Source organism: Pinus tabuliformis, chromosome 5_1, assembly GCF_031772625.1.
Source record: "Pinus tabuliformis cultivar Carrire ecotype Pingquan chromosome 5_1, CPIR1, whole genome shotgun sequence".
Taxonomy (NCBI): Eukaryota; Viridiplantae; Streptophyta; class Pinopsida; order Pinales; family Pinaceae; genus Pinus; species Pinus tabuliformis.
In genome coordinates, this window is record NC_142305.1 from 58,494,323 (window position 1) to 58,513,473 (window position 19,151).

Sequence of the window (19,151 nt, forward strand, 5' to 3'; positions counted from 1 at the left end):
CAAGAAAATAATAGCTCTGTATTAGGAACCGAAAGGCCATCCCAGGAAGAACTTAAACCTTAGAGGGGGCATGAAACGAAGGGCATCAATTAAGCATTCACCGAATATTCACGACTTACCAGAGGCAGATGAGGTGGGGGCTTTGTCAACTTCGATCATCCCTAGAATCATTCCACCCACCTCTGCACAACGGTAAAAACCAAAACCCTCATATCCTTCCCTACTCATGATCAGCTATTCCTAAGCTAAGAATGTGGAACGAACATGACTTTTAAGGCAACAGAGGAAGAGTTACCTTGCTGGATGAGACGAACAAACCGTCCTGTGCTTAATCCTTACGGAGTACCATTGGCAAGGCTTCGCCAATAGCCACAAATGAAAACCTTACAGAGCAACGCGAAGCCAGAACAAGCCTGAAACAATGAGGAGAGCCAGCGTCGGTGCGGGTAAGTGGTTAGGGTAACTCGCAAACCCATCCCAACCGTGGGATTGAGGACCATAGATCAAGGGTGGAGCTCACCACAGATAGCGGGCGCACAACTCAGTATTGGCCTTCGGCGTGTACAAGAACCACGTGGAGTCACGCACCATGGCCAGCACAACATGACTGTGTGTAAATCCATGTGCACGTAGACCTGTCATGGTGGAAACCTTTAATTATATTCAATAATGTGTACAGTTGGTAGATGGCATATCCCTCGGGATTACAAGCCATTAAACATAATTAAATATTGTATGTATGTAGAGTAGTTAATGCACAGATTATGTGTAGTGCGAAACATAAAGATTTTTATTTTTATTTTTTTTACTGTGTGTATTTCGGTTTAATAAAGTTTGATGTTACAAATGGTATCAGAGCCAAGTTCGTACACCGAGGCCCTTTGGGAGAAGCGATGTACAGGAACTGTGCTTGAATTGTTGATTAAATTTTTTTAATTAAAACTAATTATCTGTGAATACAGATAACAGGAAAAACAAAAAAAATCACTCCGGAAAAAAGTACAACAAGTTCAACATGTAGAGGAACTCAGAATCACCTGAATCGCCCGGGGTTGCCTATGTAAATGCTAACCCAGATATTTGGATTCAGCTGGGTGAGGAATCCTGACAAGCCAATGCAGTATTACTTGAAACAGTGCAACAGTTGCGTGCAGAAATGACTAATTTGAGAACATAAAATGAGCGCCTACGTGTAGAACAGGAAAGAATCTTAAGAAGTTTGTCCAATAGAGAAAATCAACACCATCCAGAGTCCAGCGTAGAGGATCGGGAAAAGACCCCGACCACCCAGCATAGGGAAGAAAATGCTAAATCTGCCGAAAGAAATAGAGAGGAGGATGAGGGGTGCTCAAACAATGTATCTGACCAGTGGAAAACTAAAAAGCAAAAGCCAGAACCACAGACAAAATTACAAGGAGAGTTTAAGAAAATTAAGCCTTCCCTTTTTGAGGGAGAATCTGAAGAAGTTGTAGAAGCCTGGTTAATCAATATGGGCAAATACTTCCAGATTTATGAGTATACTGAAAAACTAAAGGCACGATTGGCGGTTTACCAGTTGAGGGGGAAAGCGACTCTCTGGTGGGTAGAAATCATGACAGTAAGGAAAATTGATGAAGAACAGGTCACATGGAATGAATTTCAAAAACATTTCAAAGATAAATATCTAACTGAACTCTATTATGACGAGAAAGTGAAGGAATTCCATGAGCTAAGATTTGGAACCTTAACTAGGGATGAATACGTGACTAGATTCACATCTCTACACCGCTACGTGCCTTATATGCAAGAGGAGAAGGACAAAATTCAGCATTTTATTAGTAGCTTACCAAATTTTACGAAGGAGAAACTGGAATTTGACTACCCTAAGACAATGGATGATGCTGTGAGGAAGGCCTGTATTTGCTATCAGCAAATGAAACAAAGGAATGAAGGGCCAAAAGGAGCATCAAGTAAGAAGGGTAGAAATCTGATCCCAAGTAGACACCCAAAATTTGTAAATCATAAGAATACACAACAAAATGCGTTCAACAGGTTTTCTACCAGAAATCAACCCAGAACTGCATATTTTGAGAATAGGCCAGCTGAAGGGGTCACAAAATCTACCAACGATCAACAATCAAAACCGCCACTACAGTGTTGGGGTTGTGGAGAACCCCATTATTACAAAAATTGTCCACAAAGAACTAGGACAGAGCAGTTATCAAACATGCAGGAAGCATCCACAGTTAGCGAAGTGGCAAGGAGCATACCGAGGATTAATGCTGCCTTGGATGATCATCAGGCTGAATTCCAGCCTACAATGATCGAATGTGAAGGTATGATTGCTAAGCAACCTGTTTTTGTTTTATTTGACCCAGGTACTAGCTTAAGCTATGTCAGTCCTAAAGTGGTTGAAAAATGTCAGTTAGTAAGCAGTAAATTTTCAAAACTGTGGCTAGTACAATTAGCCACTGGCACAAAGAGGAAAGTTAATGCCAAGACATAACACTGTCCCATAACCATTTATGGGCAGCCTATTTATGTTGATCTTAATATATTACCCTTGGGATCTTATGATATATTAATTGGGATGGACTGGTTGGAAAAATATTGGTCTCTGGTAGACTGTAAATAGAAAACTGTAAGTTTTGTTTCAGAATCAGGTCAACAGAGGGAATTACATGGAATAAAAACCAGCACCAAACTCCGTCCTATTACTGCCAACCAATTGGTAAAATGCATTAGGAAAGGGTGTCAAGTTTACGTTGTGCAGGTGGGGTTTACAAACTCTAAAAGTAAAATGACCTTGCTAGAGAATATTCCTGTAATTCAGGATTTTGTAGATGTCTTTCCGGAAGATATTCTTGGCTTACCATCCAAGCGAGATACTGACTTCACCATTGAGCTGATTCAAGGTGTAGCCTCCATATCAAGAGCTCCTTATCACATGAGCATACCTAAATTGACAAAGCTCAAAATGCAGTTACAAGAGCTTCTATATAAGAAATATATTCGCCCTAGCGTGTCCCCTTAGGGAGCTCCCGTATTATTTGAATGGAAAAAGGATGGAACCCTCAGATTGTGCATCAATTATCGACAATTGAACAAGCTGACTATCAAAAATAAGTATCCTTTACCACGCATTGATGATTTATTTGATCAGGTACAAGGAGCTAAGGTATTCTCGAAAATCGATCTAAGATCTGGTTACCACCAGATAAGAATAAATGATGAAGACATTTACAAAACAATTTTCCATACTCATTATGTTCATTACGAGTTTGTGGTATTGACATTTGGCCTCACAAATGCTCCAGCTATCTTTATGGGTCTAATGCATGGTATTTTCCAACCTTATCTGGATAAGTTTGTGTTGATCTTCATAGATGATATCTTAATATATTCGAAGAATCAGGAGGAACACAAAGAACACTTGAGAATAGTGCTACAGACATTAAGGGAAAACCAGTTGTACGCCAAGTTCAGCAAGTGTGACTTCTTCAAGGATCAAATTCAGTATTTGGGTCACGTCATATCTACAGAAGGCATTGCAGTAGATCCAGAAAAGATCAAAACAATCATGGAATGGACAACCCCTAAGAATGTCACTGATATCATATCATTCTTGGGATTAGCCAGATATTATTGTAGATTCATTAAGGGGTTTTCAAAGATCGCTTTTCCAATGACATCTTTGCAGAAAAAGGGACGTGCTTTCCAGTGGACAACAACTTGTCAGCAAAGTTTTGAAAAGTTAAAACACTTGCTTACTACCGCACCAATATTAAAAGTAGTAGACCCAGAAAAGTCCTTTGTAGTTTGCGCAGATGCAAGCAAGGAAGGTGTTGGTGGGGTGTTGACACAGGAGGGAAAAGTGATTGCTTATGAATCTCGAAAGTTGAAGGAGTACGAGCAACGATATTCAGCTTATGACCTTGAATTGACAGCAGTTGTACATGCACTCAAAATATGGAGGCATTATGTTTTGGGGAAGAAATTTTTGCTGCTAACCGACCATAGTAGCCTTACCAATTTCTTCAATCAATCTAGCCTAAATGCCAGAAAGGCTAGATGGATAGTTTGTTAAGCGAATTTGACTTTGAAATGAAACATTTAAAGGGGAAAGAAAACCGTGTGGCTGACGCATTGCGCAGAAAATTACACTGTATCTATGAGATCTGAATGAGCTAAGCAACCTCAAATATTCTTGAAATCATAAAGGAGGCAAGTAATAGAGATATAGAATATACTTTCCTCTGGCAACAAACTAAAGAAGCCTTACGGAAAGAGGAAAAATCAGAATTTGGAATAAATTCCGATAATCTGCTCACTTTTAAAAACAAAATTTATATTCCAAATCAGACCTCGATTAAATTGTTAATTTTGGATGAGTTTCATAAGAAACCTTGTGTTGGTCACCCAGGCTATCAGAAAATGTTTTCAGCTATTAAGAGGGGGTATCTTTGGCCCGGTTTGAGAAATGATATTGCATAATACTTATCCAAATGTTTAGAGTGTCAACTAGTTAAACCGGAACACCAACATCCCGCTGGATTGTTACAGCCATTACCTATTCCAGAATGGAAATGGGAGACTATATCCTTAGATTTCATTACTGGTTTTCCCCGCACAATGAAGCAGCATGATTCTATTATGGTGGTGGTAGACAAGTTGAGTGAAACAACCCACTTCATACCTGTGAAATCCACTTTTAAAAAAGTAGAAATCGCAGAAATATTTATGAAGGAGATATTTTGCTTGCATGGGATACCCAAGGTAATGATTTTAGATAGAGATGTAAAATTCACATCCACCTTTTGGAAGACTCTTTTTGCAGGACTAGGTACTCAAGTCTAGTTTAGCACTGCCTACCATCCTCAAACGGATGGGTAGACTGAACGAGTAAATTAGGTGTTAGAAGACATGTTACGCATGTTCGTGATGCAGCAGCCACACAAGTGGGAGGATTATCTCCATCTAGTGGAATTTGCATATAACAACGAACATCATGAATCACTAGGCATGAGCCCTTTCGAGGTGTTGTATGGAAGGAAGTGCTGAGTACCCATAGACTGGAATAACCCAATAAATAAACTAGCACTAGGTCCTGACATGCTAGCATAAATGGAGGAGGCTGTTAAGAAAGTCCAACAAAATCTAAGGGCAGCTCAAGATAGATAGAAGATGTATGTGGATAAAAAAAGAACTTATAGGGAATTTCAATCGGGGGATCATGTTTACCTGAGGGTGAAGCCTCGGAAGAGTTCTTTGCAGTGGCAGGGTTGTGCCAAACTAGCACCCTGGTACTGTGGACCCTTTCAGGTCTTAGAGAGAATTGTACCGGTGGCCTATAAGCTTGCGCTACCTAGTCACATTCGGGTCCACAATGTATTTCATGTATCCTTACTAAAGAAATATGTGTATAACCTACAACACATTATTGACTGGGGAAATATTCAAGTAAAATGGTTAAGGGATAAAGACTGGACATCTATATATATATCTATATATATATATATATATATATATATATATATATATATATATATATATATATATATATATATATATATATATATATATATATATATATATATATATATATATATATATATATATATACATACATACATTTTTTTATATATAACTAAGTATTTTTATTTTTTTTTGGCACAGGTCGAACCAAAAGGAGAGTTCCTGGCTGAACCTCTTCGTATTCTCGATTGGAGGGAAACCAACTTGCAGAAGCGATCCATCACCCAGGTTAAAGTGCAATGGAAACACTTTAGTCTAGAAGAGACTACTTGGGAAGAGGAGGAATTCATGCGAAAGGCCTATCTCACATTATTTCTTGAAGAGAAAGAGAACACCAGGGACGGTGTTCCGCATGAGGGGGGGAGTTGTAACACCCCAAGTTGCATAAAGTTCCATGAGGACTATTATGTTTGTTTTTACCAAAAAGATATTTTAAATGTTATTTAGTTTGATAAATAATAGGAACTATTATTGGAAAGAGCCAAGAAACACATGTGATAATCACCTAAACTATAGGTGGTACTATTTTAAATAAAACTGTTTGTTCATTTAAAAGAACAGTTGCCAAGAAGTAGTTACCCCTCTACCTGAGAGAGGCAATATAGAGAGGGGTAAGAAGCAAAAAAGACTCCTAGAGCTGGGTGCAATAAACTAGTGGGAGAAACTTGCTCAATACAGTAAAAAGTAAGTACAAATGGAGGTTGGACCGTAGTCCTGAGGCCTTAGTACAGACTGTAACTAGACTAGATCCAACATGGAACAGATTGAAGGTGCTCGGGGGAGAGTCCGGATGTGATTGCCAGACTCATGGCTGGGAGGAGAGACCTTTCGGGAATCATTGTTTTCTTATAGGTTAATGGTCAAACTAAGGTAGCAAGTTTTGTAATAGACTTAATGTCAAATTATAAATAGCATTATATGCAATAGTCATTAATATCCGTTTACCAAGTTAATTAGGATACATAACAAGTATTATTTCCTGTCGAATCATAAATAGTATTATATGCAATAGTCATCAATATCTGTATACCAGGTTAAATTGAAAATAGAACAATAAGCTATCAACAGTATCATGGTCAACCGTAATTATCACTTTCATAGTAGCTGTTAATATATGTGCGATAAATTAATTATACTAGCCTGTAGCTATTAACATTGAATGCCTCCCGGATGCGGGTGTTTGAATGCTATGAAGGTACGAAGGTGGCGCTTCACATGGGCAGGTGTCAGCCCATGCACGCCACGAGGTACTTTGCAGAACTGGTGAGCTGGTCTCACACAAGGCTTTTAATGTCGGTCCTTAATTCCTCCATCCGCCTCTTGGTTAATTGTGCAATGGCGCTCCATAAACTCTGCGCTCCTGCGGCCTCTTCGCACTCCTCTGCGGTCTCTTGGCACTCCTCTGCGGCCTCTTCGCACTCCTCTGCGGCCTCTTCGCACTCCTCTGCGGTGCTGTGGGTAACTCAGGGTCACTCAATTACAGTGCCTAAATCCGTCCCTGTTTTAGGCACAAGAGTGTTTCACAGGCATTGGGCTCTGGCTCAAAGGGCTCACGTATTTGTTGGTCACTCCCCTCCGTGTATCTGTTCACTTGTCAATCCTCTGTACATCACAATTCCGAGAGAACGGCCTAGGATGGGAAGCAGACGTGGTGGCTCCCGTGGATGTGCCACCTCTCAGAGGTCCGCCCCCATCTCCCCTCTTCCTCGGTCGAGCTGGCACCTGAGCAAAGTCGTCCCCCTGTTACCAGAGCCGGAAGAAGCAGAGGACACGGGCGTGGCAGGATGGCCGAGTGTGAGCATGCGGCGCACCCAACAGTTCGTTATCGCATACCCTGTACTCTTGCCAATTCCACTTTCTTAGTTTCTGTTACTATAGAAAATTGTGAAAATCTCAGTGGCCAGGCAGTAGCACATCTGGCAATTCCGCCAGAACAAAGGATGGCGCCTCCAATAGATATTCAACGCCCGGTCATGGGAAGCTCCTCCTTGGCGAATCAAGCTGCCCCTGCAGGTCCAAGTGAACTAGCTCAGGGAGACCCAACAGGCTCGGTGGTCCTTCGCTCAGACTCGGAAGACTCTTTACAATACGGGTGTAGGGTAGTGGAGGAACCTTACACTACGGATGATGATTGATCTTGTCTGGCATTCTGCTCTCGGCGGCCTAAGAAGTAGGCGCATTACTCTGTTTTGAAACTCGCAATTTTTCCTGTGTCAGGTCATTGTATGTGTCTATATGTCTCTGTGTCGATTGTATGCATTTGTATGTCAGGACGTTCATGTTTAGCGTTGCATAGCTGTGCAATTGTCGTATGTCTCAGCATGTCCCTGTTTAACAATGTTTCGGGTCTTAGGAGAAGACATAACAGAACGAAGTCTACCAAAATTTGGAATGTGTTCATCTGGGCTAATTGCCAACCTCATGGCAAGATTTTCAAGGCCAAGGCCTTGCTGTAACTTTTGGATCTTTTTGTATAATAATAGAAGTAGACAGATTGAGAAAAAAAAAAACATTGAATGCCCAGGAAGTGATTATTAACATAAAACTATCTTTTAAACAATTTGTGCATGTTTCAAGGAGGTCCCCAGAATGTGGACCCTTTGTTAGCAAACACAAGATTAAATTAATATGGAACAGAGTTAGGAAAAGTTCGAATTCTGTCAAAAAAAACTCTGAATATGCTAAACACTAATAGATGTAATTTCAGAAGAAACCTGAAGGTAAAATCACAATGTTATACATATACAGATTCACTATTTTAAATCATTGAAACCCACTGAAAGTCGAAGCATAGCTATCAAGCCAATCGAGCTTCATAACTCCAAGACTGTTCTAAATATGTGTATATAACAAGATCGAAAACCAGTAGTAAAATATGAAACCCCATTACAATACTGATACAATATAAAACAATTATTCACATTTAGAAGAAATTACGCGTAAGAGCAGGCGACAAACTTCTTCAAAACTTAATTTTATTATATTTAATCTGGTTCGGTAATGGTAACACAATAAAAATACTGAGATAAACTTCAAGTCGCCGAGTAATAGGTCCGCTCTTAGGGTTTAGAGCTCAGTTTATATACAGAACCCTAACATTATTAACCACACAGAAATCCGCTAAAATAACTTTACAGTTACCGACCACTAAAACCGGACCAACACATTTAACAAAAAACGCAGACTGTCATGAGAGACCATGAACAGACATGCAACCCTTCATTCACGAATGAAAAGAACGATGACCAACCTGAAACGCCGAGGTCATAATGTAAGAGTTTGAATACTAAAGAGTTGAAGGATCGAATCCCATAACCGCCAGAGTATTACATACCTGCAAGCCAATAGGAGGTAAGATTAAGCCGACATATAGGGTTAAAACTGGAGAATAATCTCTAAATAACTTAGAAGACCAAGAATATCGAAATAGCTTTATCTGAGATTGAAGCACACTCTCGGTAAGTTGCCCACCTGGAAGAAAATGAGAGCTCTATATTAGCAACCGAAAGGCCATCCTAGGAAGAACTTAAACCTTAGAGGGGGCATGAAATGAAGGGCATCCATTAAGCATTCAGTGAATAGTCATGACTTACTAGAGGCAGATGAGGTGGGGGGTCTGTCGACTTCGGTCATCCCTGGAATCATTCCAGCCACCTTTGCATAGTGGCAAAAACCCAAACCCTCATATCCTTTCCTGCTCATGATCAGCTATTCCTAAGCCAAGAATGTGGAACGAACAAGACTTTCAAGGCAGCAGAGGAAGAGTTACCTTGCTGGATGAGACAGACAAACCCTCCTGCCCTTAATCCTTTTAGAGCACTGTTGGCAAGGCTTCGCCAACAACCACAAATGAAAACCTTGCAGAGCAGTGCGAAGCCGGAACAAGCCTGAAACAATGAGCAGAGCCAACACCAGTGCGGACAAGTGGTTAGGGTAACTCGCAAACCTATCCTGACCATTGGATCAAGGACCATAGATCGAGGGTGGAGATCACCACAGATGGCAGGTGCACAACTTAGTACTGGCCTTCGGCGTGTACAAGAACCATGTGGAGTCATGGAACATGGCCAGCACAACATGACTATGTGTAAAGCCATGTGCACGCAGACCTGTCGTGGTGGAAACCTTTAATTATATTCAATAATGTGTACAGTAGGCAGATGGCATATCCCTCTGGATTACAAGCCATTAAACATAATTAAATATTGTATGTACGTAGAGTAGTTAATGCACAGATTATGTGTAGTGCGAAAATAGTTTTTTTTTTTTTTTTTTACTGTGTGTATTTCGGTTTAATAAAGTTTGATGTTACAAAAATCCTCCTCCTTGATCTTTATGACAAGGGGCCTAAGATGTCCCCAATGGAATTTGAAATCGAGTGGAGGGGATAACATCCTATTGTACTAACCACTTAATTGTCCCATGAGAAGACAAAAAAAATTAACCATAAAAAAGTTAATATGATTTAAGGCAACTTATTTGTTAATATAAGAGGGTAATTACTTAATGTCTTATCTCTTTCAATTTATTGCAAATATTTCTAAGAAATTTAAGATTGAAAATAAGAATGAGATGACCAAACTTAAAATGATTTCATTTTTTAGATATCATTTTGGGATTCAACTGCATTAAGTAAGTCATTCATGTATGACCATTTCCATGAGAGGTAGTCAGAACTGACTAATTTCTCATGATTCTTGAATAGTTCACTTAGCACTCATTGCATCAGGTGATGCTCACAGGGGTGAAGAAGTGGGATTGAAACTAGTGTAATGAATCACATAGCGTCAATTGAAACTAGTGAAATGAATCACATCACGTCAATCATCACTTCCAGGGCTTGCACCTAGTAACTAGGACTTCCCGGGAGGTCACCCATCACAGATCGCCTCTGGCTCAAGCGTGCTTAACTGTGGAGTTTTCCCCACAATCAAGCCCACTTAGCTTGCTACCCCATTTGCAAAACATTAGCAAGTATTGTGCCTCATGAACCATTCAAGTAGAGATCCCTTCACTCTTTTTGAATTTAAGTATGGGGGTTTACGCAGTGCATTATATTAGATGTCATTTTGGGTTTCCATGAGAGGTAGTCGTAACTGACTAATTTATCATGATTTTTGAATAGTTCACTTAGCACTCATTGCATCGGGTGATGCTCACAGGGGTGAAGAAGTGGGATTGAAAATAGTGAAATAAATCACATAGTGTCAAGCATCACTTCCGGGGCTTGCACCTAGTAACCAGGACTTCCTGGGAGGTCACCCATCCTAGATCACCTCTGGCTCAAACGCGCTTAACTATGGAGTTTTCCCCACAATCAAGCCCACTTAGCTTGCTACCCCATTTGCAAAACCTTAGCAACTATTGTGCCTCATGAACCATTCAAGTAGAGATCCCTTCACTCTTTTTGAATTTAAGTATGGGGGTTTACGCAGTGCATTATATTAGATATCATTTTGGGATTCAACTGTGTTAAGTAAGTCATTCACGTATGACTATTTCCATGAGAGGTAGTTGTAACTGACTAATTTCTCATGATTTTTGAATAGTTCACTTAGCACTCATTGCATTGGGTGATGCTCACAGGGGTGAAGAAGTGGGATTGAAACTAGTGAAATGAATCACATAGCGTCAATCATCACTTCCGATGCTTGCACTCGGTAACTAGGACTTCCCGGGAGGTCACCCCATCCCAGATCCCCTCTGGCTCAAGCGCGCTTAACTGTGGAGTTTTCCCCACAATCCAGCCCACTTAGCTTGCTACCCCATTTGCAAAACATTAGCAAGTATTGTGCCTCATGAACCATTCAGGTAGAGATCCCTTCACTCTATCATTCAAACAGTGTGTGGGATGTTGTCCCAAGACCTCAGGGCAAGTCAGTGGTTAGTTCTAGATGGATTTACAAGGTAAGGTAGGCAACTGATGGCAGTGTTGAGAAACATAAGGAAAGGTTTGTTGCCTGTGGTTTCTCACAGGTCGAGGGGATCGACTACGATGAGACCTTTGCTCCTATAGCAAGGTACTCATCTATCATATCAATGCTGGCACTATCAGCTCAGATGGGTTGGAAGATCCATCAGATGGATGTGAAGACAACATTCCTCAATGGGAAGATTGAGGAGGAGGTGTACATTGAGCAACCAGAAGGTTTCAAGACCTTTGATCATGAGTCGCATGTGTGCCGACTCAAGAGGGCTTTGTATGGGCTGAAGCAAGCACCCCGTGCTTGGTACACCAGGATCGATAGTTATTTCACCGAGTTGGGCTTCACCAAGAGTGAAGCAGATGCGAACCTTTACCACATCATGGTAGAAGGTAAGCCATTGATCATTGTCCTTTATTGGATGATCTGATTTTGACAGGTGATGATCAGTTGATCAAGTCTTACAAGGAGGACCTTGCAAGAGAGTTCGAGATGAAAGACATGGGTCTTATGCACTACTTTCTAGGCATGGAAGTGTGGCAGAAAGATGGGGAATTATTTGCGTCTCAAGGCAAGTATGCCAATGAGATACTCAGGTGCTTCCACATGGAGAAGTGCAAGCCCATGCAGACTCCTCTAGCTAGGAACTGGAGGAAGGAGGATGCTACTTCAGGTGACGTAGTAGCTGCTACTGTTTATCGATAGCTTGTGGGTTCACTTATGTATCTAGTGAACACATGACCAAACTTATGCTTTGCGGTGAACCAGCCGAGTCAAGCTATGGTTCAGCCTACCAAGCTGTTTTGGAAGGCAACGAAGCATGTGCTGAGATACCTCAGAGGCACATCTCAGTTTGGATTGTGGTACATAAGAACAGAGGGAGTGAAGCTTCAAGGCTTCAAAGATGCAGATTGGGCAGGGAGTCCATCAGACCGGAAGAGCACTTCTGGAGGAATCTTCAACCTTGTTGTAGTTTCCTGGTACAGCAAGAAACAGAGGTCAATTTCACTTAGCTCAGCAGAGGCTGAATACATGGCTGCCAGTCAGGCAACATGCGAGGCCATTTGGATGCGGAAGATTCTAGTGGGATTGTTTGGTCAGAGCATGGATCCAACTGTGATATATTGCGATAATCAGAGTTGTATCAAACTCTTTGAGAATCCAGTTTTTCATGACAGGTCCAAGCACATTGATATCCGCTATCACCATCTTTGAGATTGTGTGGTTAGAGGATCATGTTGTTGCTGTATGTTTCGATCGAGGAACAGGATGCAGATATTTTGACTAAGGCATTGTCGAAATGCAAGTTCGAGTTCCTCAGAGACATGAATGGGGTTACTGATGATCCCTTTCTTATTGAGAGGGAGTGTTGAAAATAGCAACAAGAAATGCCAAATATAGAAGTGCTAAAAATAACACTGCCATAAATAGCATTTCAGTATACCTTCCTATTTTAGTTAGTCCCTGATCTAAAATAGAGAAGTAAAATTCAAATTTGTTCTTAGCAGTTGTTTGATTAATAATTAATTAATTCGTCTTGAGTTAATTAGTTGTAGAAAATCAAACTTGAAGTCTATGTGAGGACATGCATCAGTTATCCCATTGATTGAGGAATTTATCCTTTAGTTAAAGAGATAAGGATGAGTTGTAATTAGTTAGCTCAGTTAATTGAGTTAAGTCCAGTTAGATTAGTTCAAATAGTTTGTTGAACTAATTGTGAGTTCAGTTAGTTAATGCATGCATGCATGTAACTGCTGCACTTCAGATAACTAAATATTCTTTCATAAATAACTCATGCATGTCAGTTCAGACAGAGATCCAGTTGAGATCAAATGATGGGACAATGTACTATTAGTTGCAAGAATATTCCATGGAGGATATCTCTTGCATGCAGAAGGAATTCTTTCCTTGGAGATTGCGCAGTTACTTTTGGGTTTGGTGAGTGTGTGATGAGGCCAATTCACACAGGTGGCAGCATTGGACCCCAAGGAAAATTGCGCAAGGAAATATGAGGCTTGGAGGGCTGAGGGAAGGCATATATTGTGTCTATTCAGTCTGTGAGCTGTATTGTTCGATTGCAGAGAAAGCAAGATAGCTTGTGAGCTGATTCTTTGTGTAATCTAAACATATTTCCACTTGTATGATAATACAAAGATCGGGGATTTTAGCTGAGGATTTCCCTAGAGTATTCTTTTGTGTTCATGTGTGATTGATTTCTCATTCTCAGTTATATGTGTTCTATTTGATCTTGCTCATATTCGATTAAGCTTTCGCAAGTTTGTTGTAGAAGTAGATCTTGTATTTTGCTTTAGTATATTGCATAATATGTTGATCTACAGTGGGGAATTCTACATACCTTTCCTGGAAATGGTCATACGTGAATGACTTACTTAATGTAGTTGAACCCCAAAATGATATCTAATATAATGCACTGCATAAATCCCCATACTTAGATTTCATTTTTATTGATTTTAAAAATTAAAATTTTATTAAAAATATAATAAAAATTATCATTTTTTAATCGGATTTTAGGTAAAATTAGTTAGCGTGTTTTAAAAACTTACAAATTAGTTTGAAAAATAATGGAAATTTCACCACCATCAAAAAAATGATTCAAACACTCCAACATTCTAATTTTTTGAATTTTTTTTACCTGAAGGTTTTCGGAAAAAATCACATTGCAAATATTAGGTCAACGTGTTTTGAACCAGCCAATGTGGTTCATCTTTAGGACAAGATGAAGAGATAGATCTCAGAAGAAGGCTAAATAAAAGATAGGTCATCCTAACAGCTAGAGGAAAACGACTAAATTTGACTAGGGAGGGAAAATTTATATTTATTTATTTATTTATATATTTTTATAATTTAACTAAAGGACTATATTTGACTAGGGGAGGGAATTATTTAATTCGTTTAATAATTAATAATTAATTAATTAATTATTTAATTTATTCATTCCCTTATTTATTTACTTATTATTCTTATTTATTTATTTATTTGATTATCTGTTTGGAATAAATAACAAGGATTATAAATTATTAATAAGGAAAAAAAATTAAAAAATAAACAATGTAAATGAACAAATAAAAAATGATACTAATATAAATTAAAAAATAAAAAATAAATAAATAGATATTATGTGTGATGTCGAATATGGGATAAAGGGCTTACTGAATAATATTAAAGATACTATTCGGCAAGACTGTGCTGTTATCCTTAGGAAAGCAAAGCCCCCTAAGCATAACATCAGCAAGGATGAGTTCGAAGCCCTAAAATCCTTGAATAGGAACCCAGACATTGTTGTTTTAAAAGCAGACAAAGGTGGGGCTGTTGTCATCCTTGATAAGGAAGATTATCGTAAGAAGATGTTGGATCACCTGATCAATAGCGGAAGCTACAAAAAACTTGACAAGAATCCCTTGAAAAAGATTTCTAGGATGATTGCTCTTGCTATTAAATCCAGTAGCACTGTTGGCTCCTTTAGCCATAAGCTTATTGAGAGTAACCCTATCACTCCCAGGATCTATGGGCTCCCTAAAATTCACAAAGAAGGGGTCCCCCTTAGACCCATTGTCAACACCATAGGTGGGCCTACCTATCTTTTAGCTAAATATTTAGCCACAAAGCTTAAGCCCCTGGTGGGTCGGACGAAGTCCTTTGTCAAAGACTCCGCATCATTTGTTAGTGAATTATAGGATATGAAATTTGATCTGGGAGACAGTCTTGTCAGTTTTGATGTTGTTTCCCTGTACACTAACATCCCCATCAAGGAAGCCCTTGATGTCATCTTTTGCCTTACTAATCCCAACACTGCTAGATTAGTTGAGATTTTCCTCACTTCTACTTTTCTGTTTTGAAGGTGAGTTCTATGAACAAACCTGTGGGGTGGCCATGGGTTCACCCCTATCCCCTATTGTTGCAAACCTGTTCATGGAAGACTTTGAATCCAAAGCCTTATCCTCAACTGCTTTTAAACCTAAGCTTTGGAAAAGATTTGTCGATGACACCTGCTCCATATGGCAACACGGGCCTGATAAGTTAGATCGCTTTTTCGAGCATCTTAATAATCAATCTAACTCCATAAAGTTCACCATGGAGTGAGAAGTTGAGGGTTGCCTTCCTTTCCTTGATGTCCTCATTTCAAGGAAAGCTGATGGATCTTTCTCCCATCAGGTGTATCGAAAAAAGACTCATACTGAGCAATATCTTCATGCGAGTTCCCATCATTTTCTTGCTCAAAAGATAGGTGTTCTCAACATGTTAGCCACTCGTGCTCTGAGGATTTCAGATGAAGACCACCTTTCTAAAGAAAAGTCCCATCTCCTTAATGTCTTTGTCCAAATGGTTATAGTAGGCAGCAGGGTGTTAAAGCTTTCCTCAAAGCTAGTAAGGGTCCTAAGGTTAAGACTGACACAATTGATCATTGTTCAGGAGTTCACCTCCCCTTCATCTAAGGGACAACATACAAGATTGCGAGAATCCTAAAGAAGCATAATATTCCCTCAACCTTTAGACCCCTCAACACCATTAGGAGCTCCCTAAGCTCTGTTAAAGACCAAGTGAACCCTATGGATTTGAAAGGTGTTTATGTCATCCTGTGTTCGTGTGGGACCTCATACATTGGTGAAACAGGTTGATTTATTAACCAAAGGATTAAGGAACACGCTGTTGATATCAAGCATGGGAGGACCAAATCTTCTACTTTGGCGGAACATGCAACGAAGACCAAGCATCCTATATGCATTGAGGAGGCTAAAGTCGTCACAAAAATCTCTCATTTTCATCACCACAAGTTTAGGGAAGCCATTGAAATTGAGAGGTCTTCTAATAATATTAATAGGGATGACAGCTCGAAAATTAGTAGCTGTTGGATTCCTACCCTCTTTTCTTATTTTTTCTCCTCTTTGTCTGGGCTTTTTCATGTTCTATTTCTCCTTTTATTCTTCCTTTTATTAATTTTCATTAGAGATTATTAACCCCTCTTTTTATTTATTTATTAATTTTTATTAGTAATATTATTTATGTATTCATTATTAGTATTTATTTATTTATCTCTATTATTATTAATTTTTTTTATTCTAAAGAACACCCTTTCTTTTTATTTTTATACATTTGTTAATATTTTTTATTGGTATTATTATTTATTTATTCACTCTTAATAATTTTATTTATTTTATTTGTTATTTTTACCTTCACCATTTAATTTTTATTAGTATTATTATTTTTTATTCATTATCATTGTTTATATATATATATATATATTTTTTTGTTTTTTAATTTCTATTAGTATCATTTTTATTTGTTCATTATCATTGTTTATTGTTTATTTTTTTCCTTATTAATAATTTATAATCCTTGTTATTTTTTCCATATCAGATATTCAAATAAATAAATAAATAAATAAGAATAATAAGTAAATAAATAAGGGAAAGAATAAATAAATAAATAAATAAATATTAATTATTTAAACGAATTAAATAATTTCCTCCCTTAGTTAAATATTACTATTTAGTTAAATTATTATAATAAATAAATAAATAAATAAATTATTAAATAAATAAATATAAATTTTCCCTCCCTAGTCAAATTTAGCCGTTTTCCTCTAGCCGTTAGGATGACCTATCTTCCTAATTAGCCTTCTTCTGAGATCTCTGTCTTCATCTTGTCCCGAAGATGAACCACAAATGCGTCGACTTATGTGATTTTTTTAGAAAATATTCATAAATTAACAAGTTATAGATCACAGAAACTTGAATTCGAATAAAACTAATTTAAAAAAATATCTGAAAAAATGTCATTTCATCTATTAATTAGATTATATATAATTTTATAATCTAGAGCGGCTCTCTAGATCTGCGGCTCTCCAAGTTGTAGATCTGCCGATTCTGTAGCTTCTCTTCGGCAATCTTTTATACTCAGCAGGAGAGCATTCTCCAGATGGCTCCCAGCTTCGCGAAAATAGCTGCTGGCTCAGTTCCGTCCATCTTTGGAGGGCAAGCCCATGCCCATATCGTCAATGAAGCCCCAGCTCCCACTGTCCAGGTGGTCCAGGCCTCCCTCGATGAGGCTTTGAAGTTTTATGAAAGTGCTCTAATATGCTGATTCAATGGTTTTTGGCTGCGACTGACAGCTCTCCACAATTGGATTTCGGAGGTATGGACGCCTCTAATTCCTGATGCAACTAATACCTACCCCAGTGCTAGGGGTTTCTTTATAGTAGATTTTGAAAACCCTAAAAGCAGACAATATATTCTAGATTCCGGCCACTGGTTTTGGGAAAAATCAGGCCTATTCATGAGGCCATGGAACCCATCATTCGATCCCTCAACAACAGTGATAACCTCAGCACCAGTTTGGGTGAGATTGCCAAACCTACCCTTGCATCTCTGGAATTTCTCTTCGCTAAAAGCCATTGGAATTGCGATTGGGAAATTTTACTGCAGGTGTCCAGAAACAGAGGAATATGCCATAACCACCTATGCACACATCTGTGTGGAAATGGACTTCAATGTCGGATTCCCAGCTGAAATACACCTAACAAGTAAAGACTATGTGTGGAACCAGAAACTCGATTATGAAAGTGTCATCTTCAGATGTCGATCCTGCTTTGAGATAGGCCACCTAGCCAAAAATTGCCCAAAAGCCCCCCAGAAAAATTCTGCTAGAAAAAATCACCACATATCTACATAGTGGGAAGGAGCACAAAAGGAACGCTACACTGTCATCAAAGAATAATACTCTCAAGAAAACTCTGAATCACAAGAAATCGGTGAAGAAAGAAACAACTCTCAAGACAAGCAAGGGGAAAGCCCCGCCCAACAACAAAAGAGTGAACTCGACAATCCCTCAAGTTATGAGGGTACGAACACCACACAAAATAAATCTCCATTTAATAGCAAAACAGATCTCATAGACCAAACTTCTTCTCCGACTATCTTCAAAAGGACGAACACAATAGATCGCGAAGCTAAGACACCAATGTCCCAAGAATCAGAAGAGATGAAGGAGATGCAAAATAAAGAAAGTTGGAAGACGGTAGAGAAGAAAAAAGAAAGCTACAATACCAATCTTGCCAAGAAAGACAAGGAGCCAGACAATTAGAAACTAAGAAAAAAAATTATAGGTCCGATATACCAATTTGGTCTTAGTGGACAGTAACCACCACCACCACTACCACAACCATCATATGATATAAAAAAAATTAACAAAATAGATATTGGAAAATTATATATAATTTTATAATTTATAAATTAAAATACCTATATAGTTTTATGATATAAAAAAATTAACAAAATAAATATTGGAATAAAAAACTTAGCTAGAAAAAATACTTGAAAAAAGCTATTTCATGTATTCATTAAACTGGAAGTATTATCTATTAATTAAATTAGGCTCAGTTTTATTATATTTCCAAACTATCAAATTAAAAAACTGAAAAAGTCAAACTTTAATTAAAAATAAACGAAAATTATATATATATAGATATATTTTTTTTTTCAAATCCATCCCATTAAGGAAAAGAGAAAACTAATAAATTAAGATTACATTTGGAACAGATTTTGACCTAGCTAATTCTGAATATCCCTGATCATACAACTTCAAAATATATTTATTTTATATATAAACACCACGCCACTATCATCAGCTATTACCACAATAATGGTACGCCATTACGACATTTATAATTAGAGATCTGTGTGCTAGAAATCGCGT

The 19,151-nt window shown here is 38.4% G+C and overlaps 1 protein-coding gene across 1 annotated transcript; it reads left to right on the plus strand.

The window, feature by feature from the left end:
* The first annotated feature begins 1,489 nt into the window (after positions 1 to 1,489).
* On the plus strand, positions 1,490 to 7,240 carry LOC149163437 (uncharacterized). Its single transcript, XM_089429131.1, has 6 exons — positions 1,490 to 2,357; positions 2,637 to 2,710; positions 2,813 to 3,001; positions 3,143 to 3,931; positions 5,656 to 5,742; positions 7,022 to 7,240. Exons 1-6 carry the CDS (start codon positions 1,490 to 1,492, stop codon positions 7,238 to 7,240), a joined length of 2,226 nt encoding a protein of 741 aa, XP_089285257.1.
* Positions 7,241 to 19,151: the final 11,911 nt, after the last annotated feature.